This window comes from Pogoniulus pusillus, chromosome 4, assembly GCF_015220805.1.
Source record: "Pogoniulus pusillus isolate bPogPus1 chromosome 4, bPogPus1.pri, whole genome shotgun sequence".
Classification (NCBI taxonomy): Eukaryota; Metazoa; Chordata; class Aves; order Piciformes; family Lybiidae; genus Pogoniulus; species Pogoniulus pusillus.
Window position 1 is genome coordinate 31,498,320 of NC_087267.1, and position 14,032 is coordinate 31,512,351.

Below are 14,032 nucleotides of genomic sequence, written 5' to 3' on the forward strand. Positions count from 1 at the left end.
TCATACTAAACTCTTATCTCTTTATCTCAACCCTGAACTTTGTGTGTTACTCTTCCCCTCACTTTTGTGTTGGGGGAGCAGGCAGGTTAGCCCTTGAGATAAAACCACTACAATGATCTAATAAAATTATCCTTATCATACAAAATCAGACTCACAAACCACTGAAGTACATCCCAGTTGGAAGGCAGCACATATTTCAAGTGTGCAGTGATACAGCTTAACATTTAAGGGTGAATTCAATTCCAAATACTCCTTATCATCCATTTGCTCCCTATGTTAGAAGCATGCCAGTAATCTTCTCAGAAATGCATCTCTGCAAGCCTTCAGAAATGCCAGTACACTAAAGACCTTATCTTTAAGAAATCAAGCATTGTCTGTTTTTTTGGGGGGTTTGTGGGTTTTTTTGGCGAGTGGAGGGCAGAGGTTATGTTTTGGCAGTTTCAGGGGCAAGTTTGATGGTGATTTTAAAGAGAAAAGTGAGAGTTTCCTAGCAAGCAGACCTTCTAAGTATGTGTCATGTGTTGAGTTGAAGATTTGCTGTTGTTATTGAGAACCACCATGCCCCACACCAGCTTCAAAACAAATGTGCTGGCTGGAGCAAAGTATTGTGGGGCTTGAAGTTAAGATTGTAACATGAGAGGCTTCCTGTTCTGGTTGCTGCTTTGGGGTTCTGGGTGTGGGAACTGGCTTTTTTTCTATGAGGATGGCAGTGAGATGGGTGGGAGCTGGTTAGCTTGCTGGTTTTCTGCTTTATGCTGCCGCTTTATGCATTTTGCTGTGCTGCTTCTGCAATAGGCTAAGGCAATCATGCATTCTCATCTATATTAAGCTCTTTTTATCTCAACTCTTTATCTCAACCTGGAGTTGGGTGTTTCTGCATCTTACCCTCATATCTGTGGCAGAGGGAGACAGGCAGGTTAACTTGTTACAGTATGCCAAATACTTTTTAATGAGATATAAATATTAAGTACCAAGGTCTGTGTAATAAAATTATTCATGGATGTGTCTGTGCAGCAGCCATGGCTAAAAGGCATGAATATGTACAAACTACAGATCATTGGACCACACATTTACCTGAGCTAAGGCAACTAAGACCTTGAACTCAATCACAAACTATATATGCACACACCACAAAAAGTGATTCCAGTTGAATTTGTACTGGTCTGGATAGTAGGTATGCAACACATCCCCATTTCTGAGCAGGTTGGATACTGCACTACATTTACAGTACTTGCCAAACACCAAAAAATAGACAGTAAATAACTTTAGGAAGATACTCTAAATATGCATTATCTGTCTTTAAAGTTAATCAAATACACTAATGTTCACTTCTAGTACTCCTGCAAATGTTGTACTTCTTTGGAAAAGTACTGAATACATAAACTTGGCAATGAAGTTTATGATGTATTTTGATTCTGTGAGAAATTTGTTTATGATGAACAAATCCATATAATTACAGCACATCATTAGCTGAGAAGAAAAAAAAAAAAAGAAATATAAAGGAAATACCCTGTAGGTATTTTAGATCCTCTACCATGATTTCAAACTCACAGTTTCTGAAGGAGGAGTAAGGAAAATACAAATAAAATAAATATCTACATGTTTCTTTATTATAAGCTTTGAAGTATGCAACTAGCTGAAGAAAAAGGCCAATGGGATGAGATTTAACAAGGCCAAGTGCAGGGTTCTGCACTTTGGCCACAACAACCCCAAGCAGCGCTATAGGCTGGGGACTGAGTGGCTGGAGCAGCCAGGAGGAAAGGGACCTGGGGGTACTGATAGATAGTAGGCTAAAGATGAGCCAGCAGTGTGCCCAGGTGGCCAAGAGATCCAGTGGCATCCTGGCCTGCATCAGGAACAGTGTGGCCAGTAGGACAAGGGAGGTTATTCTGCCCCTGTACTCAGCACTGGTCAGGCCACACCTTGAGTCCTGTGTCCAGTTCTGGGCCCCTCAATTCAAGAAAGATGTTGAGGTGCTGGAAGGTGTCCAGAGAAGGGCAACAAAGCTGGTGAGGGGCCTGGAGCACAAATCCTATGAGGAGAGGTTGAGGGAGCTGGGCCTGTTTAGCCTGGAGAAGAGGAGGCTCAGGGGTGACCTTATTACTGTCTACAACTACCTGAAGGGACATTGTAGCCAGGTGGGGGGTGGCCTCTTCTGCCAGGCAACCAGCAACAGAACAAGGGGACACAGTCTCAAGTTGTGCCGGGGTAGGTATAGGCTGGATGTTAGGAGGAAGTTCTTCCCAGAGAGAGTGATTGGCATTGGAATGGGCTGCCCAGGGAGGTGGTGGAGGCACCGTCCCTGGGGGTCTTCAAGAAAAGACTGGATGAGGCACTTAGTGCCATGGTCTAGTTGATTGGTTAGGGCTGGGTGATAGGTTGAACTGGATGATCTTGGAGGTCTCTTCCAACCTGGTTGATTCTATGATTCCATGATTCTATGATAAGATACAAATGAATGGGAAACTAAGAGGAATCAGTAACTGTAGTAAAAGGAAGTACGAAGGTGTGATTTTAGTTGTTTTGGTAGAAACAGTTTACTACAATTTTCCTGCTGCTTCTGGATCTATCTGAAAAGGTCAATTTTCATAGGCGTGTGCTAGTTTGAAGCAGGGTAGAATGTTTTGGTGAGAAGAACTAGATCATAGGCTGTGAAAGGAAAACAATGGTGATGTCTACTCCCCTCAGAGTCTTGCTGAAGAAGAAATGAAAACATTAGATAACACTCTTGACATTTTGTGGCACTCTGCCTTGGGCTTCTGACTGAGCTGCATCTCCCTAACCTCACCTTCCATTCACCTTTGCTTCTTAACCTCTTGGCTGAACCTCTATTCTTCCTTAGGACTGGGGTAAGGTTGAGAGGGGCAGGGGGAAGGTGCAGGGATGGTTGAGAGCCCCTCTTGGAGACTCAGGTTTCTGGGAGGGGAGTTGTGTTTCTGTATTACCTTTTACCTTGTATGTTTCTGTCTATAACTGTATATACTGTAAATATCTGCTTGTATATTGTGCTAGCTGTAAATAAATAGCTTCATTATATTCCCAGAGCCAGCTGAGACTAGTCTGGGTGATTTCTAAAGTGTGGGGGGGTGAGGAACACCCAAACCATCACAAGGGATATTATAAATATACATTAAATTAAATGCAACATCATAGTACCCAAATATTTTTCAGAAAGCAGGAAAACTTGCACAAGTTTACAAAATTAAATTACAGTATACTCTCTTTTAAACAGAATATTAATATTGCTATCTGTCTGCTGATTATTCTTATATGTTGTCATCTAACAAATCTCAGATCAATTAACCTTTACCATAAAAGCCCCACGCTCTTGCAGCAGCAGGCAAAGATAATACTTTCACCTTCATTTTATGTAATGAGAGATTGGATCATACCTGGCTTCTCTAAAGACCAGAGAACCAGCCACTAATAACTCAGTCTGAAAGTCGATGTCCTTAGAAATACAAGCCGAAGTAGAGCAGTAAAATATGTTTACCTCATGAGAAAAAAAACTCAGCATGGAAAAGAAATCCATCAGATTCACTAATAATAATTTCATTAAACAGTCCTCTTGCTAAGGAAAACACATCTTACCTACCACTACCTCAAACAAACAGACAAATGTTGCATATAAAAAATCTAAATAGCACAGAGAGAACACATGATTTCATTCATCGCTGCCATTAGTTGAACTTTCCTTAAGGGGGGATTGCATGATAAAGAACACAGCAAACAGTGCAGCACAGGTCAAGTGACACTGCAGATGGACAGTCAGCAACCCACCACAGAAGACAACTTTTACCAAACGACTACTGTGTGTCCCAATGTCATAAACCAAAAACCTTACCTGTATGATGCTCCTTTATAAATTCTGTGCCACATCCCTTTGTTTTATGATTAATATGCTTTCTAAGAGGCATTTCATAGAATCATAGAATCATAGAATCAACCAGGTTGGAAGAGACCTCCAAGATCATCCAGTCCAACCTAGCACCCAGCCCCTATCCAGTCCAACTAGACCATGGCACTAACTATATCTACATTTCAAATCTGTGACCTTTGCATATATCAACCAGGGCCCAAAAAGCATAACTTCAGTTATTGGATAAAAAGTAATTGTGGGAAGCTGGACCCAGATAAGCAATAAAAGTCCTGAGAAGCTAGCCAGACATATGAGGCTGTTTGGGCCAAACATAAAATATGAAAATATTCAATTCCAAGACAGGATAAAGGAGAAACAGCATCCAAGAAGCAGAAGTACGAATGCACTGCTAGGAGAGATCCACTTTGCAGAAAGACAAAAAGCCAAAGTACCACAGGGGAGATAATGTACTGAACATAGACAGTTGTATAGAACTTGGCCTTTCTACTCTGAAATACCTGGCTCTGACTGGAGGCACAGAAGAAACTATAGGGAAGATGTGTTTTAACTGATCTGGAGATAGCCAATTGTGGTAGAAGAATAAAATATACATACAAGACACTGGAATGGGCTGCCCGGGGAGGTGGTGGAGTCGCCATCCCTGGGGCTGTTCAAGGCAAGATTGGACATGGCACTTGGTGCCATGGTCTAGCCTTGAGCTCTGTGGTAAAGGGTTGGACTTGATGATCTGTGAGGTCTCTTCCAATCCTAACAATACTGTGATACTGTGAAGAAACCTTCCTTGTGAAGGAACCTTGTGAACATTATTTCAAGAGGAGCTCTGTTTTCCAAACCTGGTTCTTGGAAATGTTTGAGCCTTTCAGACATTCACCCAGAGGCAGGTGTCAGTCACTTCAGCCAGAAGAAGGATGTAATGTGGTGTCGTGGAAGATACATGTCCTGGCTTGCTCAGGCATGATCCCATCGTCCCCTTCTCTCTGACTGGGGTGGGGTGTGTGTGAGCAGAGTGCAGGGAGAAGATAAGCCTTGCCCAGACTTGTACTTCCCAAATAAGGGAAAGCAAGATCCTGACTTCACCTAATATGGTGTGCTAGTTTGAAGCAGGCTAGAATGTTTTGGTGAGCAGAACTAGATTACAGGCTGTGAAAGGAAAACAATGGTGATGTCTACGTCCCTCACAGGCCTGCTGAGATGTATAAAAATAAAAGCAAAACATAGATAACACACTTTCACTTCTGTTGGGGAACTGGCTGAGCTGGATCTTTAACCTCACCCTCTGTTTTTTTTCTAATCCACTTTGCTTCCTAACCCCCCTGACCAAACCTCCATTCTTCCTTGGGACTGGGGTGAGGTTGAGAGGGGTAGGGGGAAGGTGCAGGGGTGGTTGAGAGCCACTCCTGGGGACTCAGGTTTGTGGGAGGGGAGTTGTGTTTCTGTCTTGCCTTTCACCTTGTATATTTCTGTCTATAACTGTATATACTGTAAATACCTGCCTGTATATTGTGCTAGATGTAAATATAAGCTTCATTCATATTCCCAGAGCCAGCTGAGTCTAGTCTGGGTGATTTCTAAAGTGTGGGGGGGGCAGGAAACACACAAACCATCACATAGGGTCAGGTTTGGCAAAGTGCCATTCTGATTGGCAAATCTCTGTGGTCAAAGGGGCCACTGCATTTCAGGCAATCAATAAACAGGCTTTTGCCACATGGCTTTTTCAGTTTTGCTTTTGCATTGCCTGCTCGGCCCTGCCACATTATGCTCTGCTTTACCTGCAATGACTTTCAAGGCACCAACAGAACTCTCTTTGCATGTTTTGGGTACTGTCTGATCCTATACTGTGACTAAATATTCAAAGCCTCTCTGTAAGAAATTCTGTAACTACATTCTGCACAAAGGAGCCTCTCATGTCCCTTAGTGAGCAAGCAGCATAATTTAACTAAGAACCTCTTTGCAGTTTTAAATTTAATGTTTGCATTTGCTAGTTATTTCTTAAAGTGTTCCAGTTTGCCTGTTCCCTGGGTGTATAAGCATCCAAACCATGGGTTTTGAGCACTGTAAGTAAGTTTTCTGGTGAGATTTAATGTTAATAAACAATATTCACAGTTATTAACAATCTTTGCCTGGGTATCAAAATTAGTAATAGGCTATTAATTTTGCATCAATTTGTAACGTGTGGGAGCAAGTGGGGATTTACTGAGTAAATGGCAGAATGCAGCTAAGTGTAGGCATGACTGCTCACTCTGCCATTCCCTGCTTGCAAGTGATGAGTTACAGTGTTTGAGTATTTGGAAAAAAAGGTACAAACCCAGAATTTTGTCTTCTAGTTTCTCATACAGAAGATGAATCAAAATCATAGGCAACATATTTACTGTGTTGTATTTGAGATAACTATGAAAAGAACTGCATTACTTAGAAAGTGCAGCACTGGCAGCACTCTCTGTCCAGTACTTCTTGATAAGATGTTCTGAATTCCAACTACAATCAGAAATTACACATCACATGAGATTTAAAATTACCCAGCTGTGAAGTTCCAAGTATTTGATTTTTTAAGTTGAAAAAAACAAAAGCACAACTAAGCTAAGTAAAAAACATCCTCAAACACAGCCTGAAGGAGAAACTGCACCTGAAAAAACAACCTAAGTCTCTTTTATAAAGGAAGCTTTTAGCTGTAGTACCATACTACTAGTCTTGAAAAGCTACATGATTTCAGGAAGAATATGGGATCAAAACTGTTATTTTAAAAAGGACTAGTTGGAAATTCTCTTTTAATTTTGGTAACAATTATGAGGAAAATACAATACACTAACCAAACACTCACCTGTTAAGCTACCCAGTGTAAGTTTCCGCCGACCCATTCTTTCAACGAGCCAGACTCCCACAAGAGTAAAAATGAAGTTGATAAATGCTGTCAGTGCAGCCAGCCAGATTGCCAGCCTGTCATCTTCAACTCCTGACATCTGCAAAATGGTAGCACTGTAGTACCTGTGGGTGAAGGGAGAGGCAAATACAAACATTGCTGATTTCAATTTGGTTCATGTTACAGTTTCTGATCTTAAATCAGAAAGGTCATAACAAATATCAAGTGTGCCCTCCTGCATAATGCAGCTGCAGACTGACACCCAATTATAAGGGGAAATGAGGAATAACCAATGCATAACTTGTGCCTGAGTAAAGTTTTTACTGGAGGACATCAAAAGATGAAATTGACATTCTCTTGGCTGTTTATCTTTTCAGTGGTCAATCACATTCTGTTAGAAATGAGGTTTGCATTTTCAATTTAAATGCATCTGGGTTTCTAATCCAGCTGTTGCTTTGTGTCTTTTTCTGTCAAAGCACATGGAAGTTTAGTATTCTAGGGAAAGACAGCTCAAAAAACAAATACATTTTCACTCCCATTAAAGGTCACAAAGAACTAATCTATGGCATCCAACATATTGCAAGTGACACTCACAACCTCTTGGTTTTAGATTTTGCAGTTTTGTTTCACTGCCACTGAAGTACCCCAAACCCTCTCTATCATACTTAACCAGGAGACAATTACTCTGAAATACCTTAAACTTAACCCCACATTGCAGGAGTGTGAATCTGACCCAGCAGGAGTATTTGACAGAATCCCCTACTTCTTTCTAAATGAAAACATCTGTTCCACACAAACAGTAGCTCATAAATAAATCATCTGAGCAAAATGAAAGGGGAAGGAAAAGGAAGCCTCCTACCATTTTTCAGAGAGATCAACACAGATGTTGTGTCTATGTTCTTGGTGAAAGCTAAATAGACCTTCAAGAAAACAGGTGTATAATTTTGTCCATGCTGTAGAAAGACTTTACATCTTATTCTACTAATCTGTGCTGACTGAATACTGAAATACTGACTATTCAAGCCCTCAAATACCTAGCAGTCTAAAGGATGTCACACAGTAAAATAACCATGAAAAATGTTAAAGCTCAATTTTTTTTTCTTCTTGAGAGAAACACTCCGTTTGGAAAAGACCCTCAGGATCACCAAGTTCAATCGATAACCCTACTCTGCAGGGTGCACGGAATCATAGAATCAGTCAGGGTTGGAAGGGACCATGAGGATCATCTAGTTCCAAGCTCCCTGCCATGGGCAGGGACACCCTACCCTAGATCAGGCTGGCCTCATCCAGCCTGGTCTTAAACTCCTCCACAAGATGCAGCTTGTTCTAAATGTCTGCTTGTAATCTTAATACCAGGAGGTGTTCTCCAGAAATTCCCATGTTACATATTCTAAGCATAAACCACTTTTCATTTCAAATCAATATCCAACATGCTCAATGACTACTTGCAACAGTTCCAGTTACCACAGCCATCCAAAGAGTCTCTGACCTCCCAGTGCATCTTCCTTTTCTTAAGGGCATGACAATAAAATAAATGTCAAGCCTTGGCCTGCTGACACCTACTAGGAAACTCCTATTTACTTTCATCAAAAGACTTCAGGAAGCCACTTTTAACTCCGTGCCATCTAAATGTCCCCCAATCCAGTTCTACTGTGAAGTCAGAAATTGCCAGTTGTCAGCAGCAATGTATGACATACTGATTCTATATGATTAAAGAAGAATAGAGAATCACATAAAAGCATGTAAATGTGTACTGCTTAGTATATATAAACATGCACCTTCTGCCCCCAACATTCCTCCTGGTTGCTTATTGCAATCTGCTGGTTATATATCCTCAACTTGAAGTTGTTTGTTTATGCATAAACAATGTGTTTAAGTTTATTGGAAAACAAACAAGGAAAATTTAGATTCTGCAGATCCAATTGCCAAGCTTCCCAAGACTAGGGGTTAGGCAATGTTCATGTTTATTATGGCACAGTAATCTAATTATAAACATTTCAAAGAATATTCTCACAGATCATGACAACGACTAAATACATTTTCTTCTGTTCATCAATTTCAGAATGTCCATTTCTATACCAACATGTGCAGCCCAAACTGACTGTTAATGTAACAAGACAACAGGTTTAATTTCTTCCTGACCTGGAAAAAACTATGTGGCAGAAAAAGGTCAGGTTGTGGTATTACAACCACAGTAATTACTGCAGCTTCTGAAGGGAATGCCATTTCAGTCACAAATTTGTGCAGTCCCAGTTTATTCTCTAAAATGTAAAGAAAATTACAAAAGCATATGTTTATCACTAGAATTTTGAAGCAAGCAAATAAATACAGACAATTACAAAGCCACACACAAAAAAACAGTGGGATATACTCTGAATGATTTTAATATTGATCATTTACAAGAATGCTAAAATTATGAAGTTTTCCTATCAAGGGTTGCTTTAAATTAAAAGCCCCAACAACCTGAGACATTTCCACCTTCAAGGATCTTCAGAGTAATTCTTTTGTCTGTATACTGAAAATACACAGTGGTGGAGGAAATGAAGCACTCTCAAACACTTTCTTCCCTTTTCTTTCAAACAATGGCATTTTTTAAAGCAACATCCAATGTTTAAAGAAAAGGAGAATTCCCCACTTCAAGCAAGTCTTCCAGATGCAGCCAAGGTTCCCAGGTTAGCTGATGTGGCAGCAGAGAAAATGCACACTATGTCAGGCCTTGTAGCTTTCAGTCAAAGTAAAAACAGGTAACTAAAATTGCCAGTAAGCTGCCATTACAGCTTTGACTGCCCCCATCTTTCACAAGAAGCTGCTCCAGGCCCTCCAGTAAAGCTTCTGCCTAAGGATGTCAGCCTTTTTGGACAGAATCTGTAGTTCTTGTAAAATTAATGAATAAAACTAAGTAAGTACCTTACAGAAGGTACCTTACAACATCTTGAAAACATTTCTGCTACAAAGTAAACAAAAGAAGAGTACTTCAGAACTGCCTTGCGAGGGATTTGTTAACATTTTCTAGCACAATACTTTGGAAATCACTGTCCAGCCACTCAAACTACTCAGTGACAGAAAATCAGTCCTTAGAAATAATGAAACCCTTTTTTTTCCCCCTGAATGCAACTAAATAATACAAAGGTCAACAGAAAGCAGTGTAATAGCCCAAAGCAAATGATTAAACATTGCAGCAAATCTCAAATGGTAGCAATTTGGACAGATTTATATGCTCTTTTTTAATTATTTTATTTTTTTTACAACTGGGCATGAAACAAGGATCCTTTCCTTTTGTTCTAACAGTTTATTATGTGTTACAATTATTAAACTAAGACAAAAGTATTCATTAAAAAAACATGCTCTACGTTCACAAAACTGCTTCACTTCCTCTTTCAACATGTTTCTCTGTTTCTTTAAGAATTACTAAAGCTTATTCCCAACAGTTATGACAATTTCCAGCATGGAAAGTACATTAACTGTGTGAAGGCTGGGCCAGGTGTGCACCACTTCCTAGCTAAGGTATCAAAGGCACTGCAGCTGAGCAGTCACATTGAGGGAAGCCTGGTCACAACCTCCTCAGGCTTATAGCCCCAAATACAGTGCCTTGTGCTGCAAAGCACAATTATTTTTAAAACAGCAATATGTTACAGCCTAGATACACACAGAATATTGAGTCTTGTCTCACAGCTGACTTTTGAAGTGGTGAAAGGTTTGGGTGAGAAGCAGCAAGTCCATGTTTTCAGGTATAGACACTTGTGGGCTGCTCATGGTGCCATCTATCAAGCTAGGCAGCTGTATTAGTATGAGACTATCATAGAATCATAGAATCAACCAGGTTGGAAGAGACCTCCAAGATCATCCAGTCCAACCTAGCACCCAGCCCTAGCCAGTCAACTAGACCATGGCACCAAGTGCCTCATCCAGGCTTTTCTTGAACACCTCCAGGGACGGTGACTCCACCACCTCCCTGGGCAGCCCATTCCAAGGGCAAATCACTCTCTCTGTGAAGAACTTCTTCCTAACATCCAGACTATACTTCCCCCAGCACAGCTTGAGACTGTGTCCCCTTGTTCTATTGCTGGTTGCCTGGGAGAAGAGACCAACCCCCACCTGGCTACAATCTCCCTTCAGGTAGTTGTAGACAGCAATGAGGTCACCCCTGAGCCTCCTCTTCTCCAGGCTAAACAACCCCAGCTCCCTCAACCTCTCCTCATAGGATTTGTGCTCCAGGCCCCTCACCAGCTTTGTTGCTCTTCTCTGGACACATTCCAGCACCTCAACATCTCTCTTGAATTGAGGGGCCCAGAACTGGACACAGTACTCAAGGTGTGGCCTGACCAGTGCTGAGTACAGGGGAAGAATAACCTCCCTTGTCCTATGGCCACACTGTTCCTGAGCCAGCCCAGGATGCCATTTGCTCTCTTGGCCACCTGGGCACACTGCTGGCTCATCTTCAGCCTACTATATCAATGTCAAATGGAAAGCTGGACCATTTAAACAGAAATCACCTTTTTAAAATTCCTGAGAAGATAATGCTAATTTAAATTTCACACTGATTCAAACAGCAATGTCCTGCTCAACTTCCAAGTCTTCTAATTCATTTCCTATTTCCCTCTTTTGCAAATTACCCCACATCTCTGTAAATACAGTTATAACATTCTCCAAGATGGCTTGGTATTACACGTGTTTTCAACATAAACATACTGTCTACAACTACCTGAAGGGGCATTGTAGCCAGGTGGGGGGTGGCCTCTTCTCCCAGGCAACCAGCAATAGAACAAGGGGACACAGTCTCAAGTTGTGCCAGGGTAGGTATAGGCTGGATATTAGGAAGAAGTTCTTCACAGAGAGAGTGATTTCCCATTGGAATGGGCTGCCCAGGGAGGTGGTGGAGGCACCATCCCTGGGGGTCTTCAAGAAAAGCCTGGATGAGGCACTTAGTGCCATGGTCTAGTTGATTGGCTAGGGCTGGTTCTAGGTTGGACTGGATGATCTTGGAGGTCTCTTGCAACCTGGTTGATTCTATGATTCTATGATTACAACAAGAAGGAAAATAGTCAAGTCATTGTTACAGAGGGGGTTTCTCTAGGCTCCCTTATTAGGGGGAGGTGAGAAATTAATTTGAGGCGGTATTAATTTTTATAAAAATTATTTATTAAAATTAATATATACAATCTCTTGCCACTCCCAACCACTGATTAGTTCTTTTGTGCAAAGTAATGGAAACAATTAGGATATGATTGATATATATACAGGGATTGGGTTATTAACTGTCAAATTATCAACTATAGACAAAGAGAGATTTCCCTCAGGCTTAATGCCGCTTAAGAACTATGCTGTCTGCCCAGCAGGGTGAGCTGAAATTGTGTCTGCTCTAAGGCGGAGACAACTTATATTACAAAAGAATTGAAGCTTACTTAGAAGTGTTGCTCTTAATTATTAATCACCCTCCCGGGGTTGTGTCACAGCCTGTGCTCAGTGTCCGGACCTCTGTAGGGCTGGAATCTTCCTGACTAGCGAGGAAATGATAAACCTTCCCAGTCTCGGGGTGTACAGGGTTAACACTCCTGGGGGAGTAACCCTGAACCTGACCCTAGGGGTCTTGGCCCCTCCCCAGGGGTGGGCCACACTCCAGGTGATGGTTAGCCCACTCCCCCCACTTCCTGTGGTATAAAAGTGGAGCACTTCCTGCTCCTCATCCTCTTTTTCCTTCGCTGCCTCCGGACACACACACTCACACTGCATACCAGCACACCACGTGGCAGCCACGAGGCAGAGACACCATCACACTACTCGGGTTGTATCCATCCCTTGTTGTATTTTGCTGTTTTCCCTTCCTTATCCTTTGTAAACTCCCCTACCTCCAATACCCTTTTCTAAGTTATTGTTAAACTTTTCCTTTTTAACTTCCAAATCGAGTGAGATTGATTTATTTGGGTGTCCCTACCTTTCTCTCTCTCCCTGTCTTTTGGGAAAAGGAGAGGGAAGAGGGGAGGGCACTCCATAAATTCTATAAATTGTCATTGGGTCTACTAAATTTATTAGAGTCTCTGGGAACTTGCATTTGAACCCAAGACATGGGGGTAAGCAGGTTTCTCTAACCTTTTGTCCTCCTGGCGTGGAATGGTCTCTGCCTTGATGCCGCTGGGTACTGTGTCCGGGGACGATCAGCTGGCAGAATTCCAGGAACAGGAGAAGGATGCCGTCTGTGCAGCTTCTGGCATGGTCCTTTCACAGCTAGCAGGCTGTGTTGGTGGGTTTGCAGACAATTCAGAGGTCTTCTGTCCTGGTTCTCCAGGCTAAACCTGGGAGTCTGTGCTCCGTAGATAAATGCAAGATAGGTAGCCGGCATGCACGGCTGGCTCTAGGCTTAGGGGGCTATCGGCTCCCCGTATATGTATCAGGTGCAGGCTGGAATGTGCTCTGCTTCTAAGGTTCGCAGACAGGTTAACTGCAGACTGAAATCAATGCATGAGGTCTGAGCCTCGGAAAGCATGCAGGTGAGGGCCAGACTCTATGTCTAGGCCTTGGAAGCAAGTCAGGGCAGCAGGACGCTGCTATGTGGATCAGGCAGGGTCAGAGAGCTGAATCTGAACAGATCTCACCAGAGCTGAGTCTGAGCAGCTGAGTCTGAATACTCTGAACAGCTAAGTCTGAACACGTGGTGCACCTTTGCACCCCTCTTTATAGACTGTGGGCTGAGATTCATGGCCCTTTGGCCATCCAAAGTGACCAATCAGGTTGGCAGTAAGCCAAACTTTACCTTAATAGGTAGGAGCTGTATGTCTGGACCCTCCCAGATATGGGGATCACCTGGGCGGACCCCAGGGATACACGGACTGGGGGTGTGTGTGTTACACAACCTGTTTACTACCATGGGTCCTGGCAGAAAAACATGTCCAGGCATGTAGAGGCATAGGGAGACCTCTATTTTCAGGCCTACAGCCCCTCCACCACAGTCATCTTTCACATTTCACCTTCAGGTGATAAAAATACATGATGGTTTTATATCCTGCTAACCTGTGCAGCAGCAGCCTATCAAATGGCATTGCTGTGGTGTGGAATATAGAATCTCTGCAGCAACCTTGGCAATAGTTGGCTTAGTTTACTACATCCCACTTAATGCAGCAGTAGGGGTTGGAAAATTATCCCATGCTCCTACATGCAGGTCCTAAACCACTCCATTTACTCAAAGGCCTGTCATGAATCTGCACGATATGCTTTTGCTGAGAACTGAGAGTGAATTTGTGTAACAGTACTTTCAACTGTTTTCAGTCCTGCAGAGGTACAGGCTTTCCTCTTTAGTCTTT

The 14,032-nt window shown here is 42.2% G+C and overlaps 1 protein-coding gene across 2 annotated transcripts in view; it reads right to left on the bottom strand.

Moving 5' to 3' along the window:
* The window catches only part of SLC2A13 (solute carrier family 2 member 13), a 205,469-nt gene that overhangs the window by 46,789 nt on the left and 144,648 nt on the right, over nucleotides 1–14,032 (bottom strand). For both annotated transcript variants that reach the window (XM_064142480.1, XM_064142479.1), the window contains exon 6: nucleotides 6,699–6,862. In XM_064142480.1, the coding sequence (XP_063998550.1) occupies nucleotides 6,699–6,862 (164 nt within the window). The remainder of the gene's footprint in view (nucleotides 1–6,698; nucleotides 6,863–14,032) is intronic.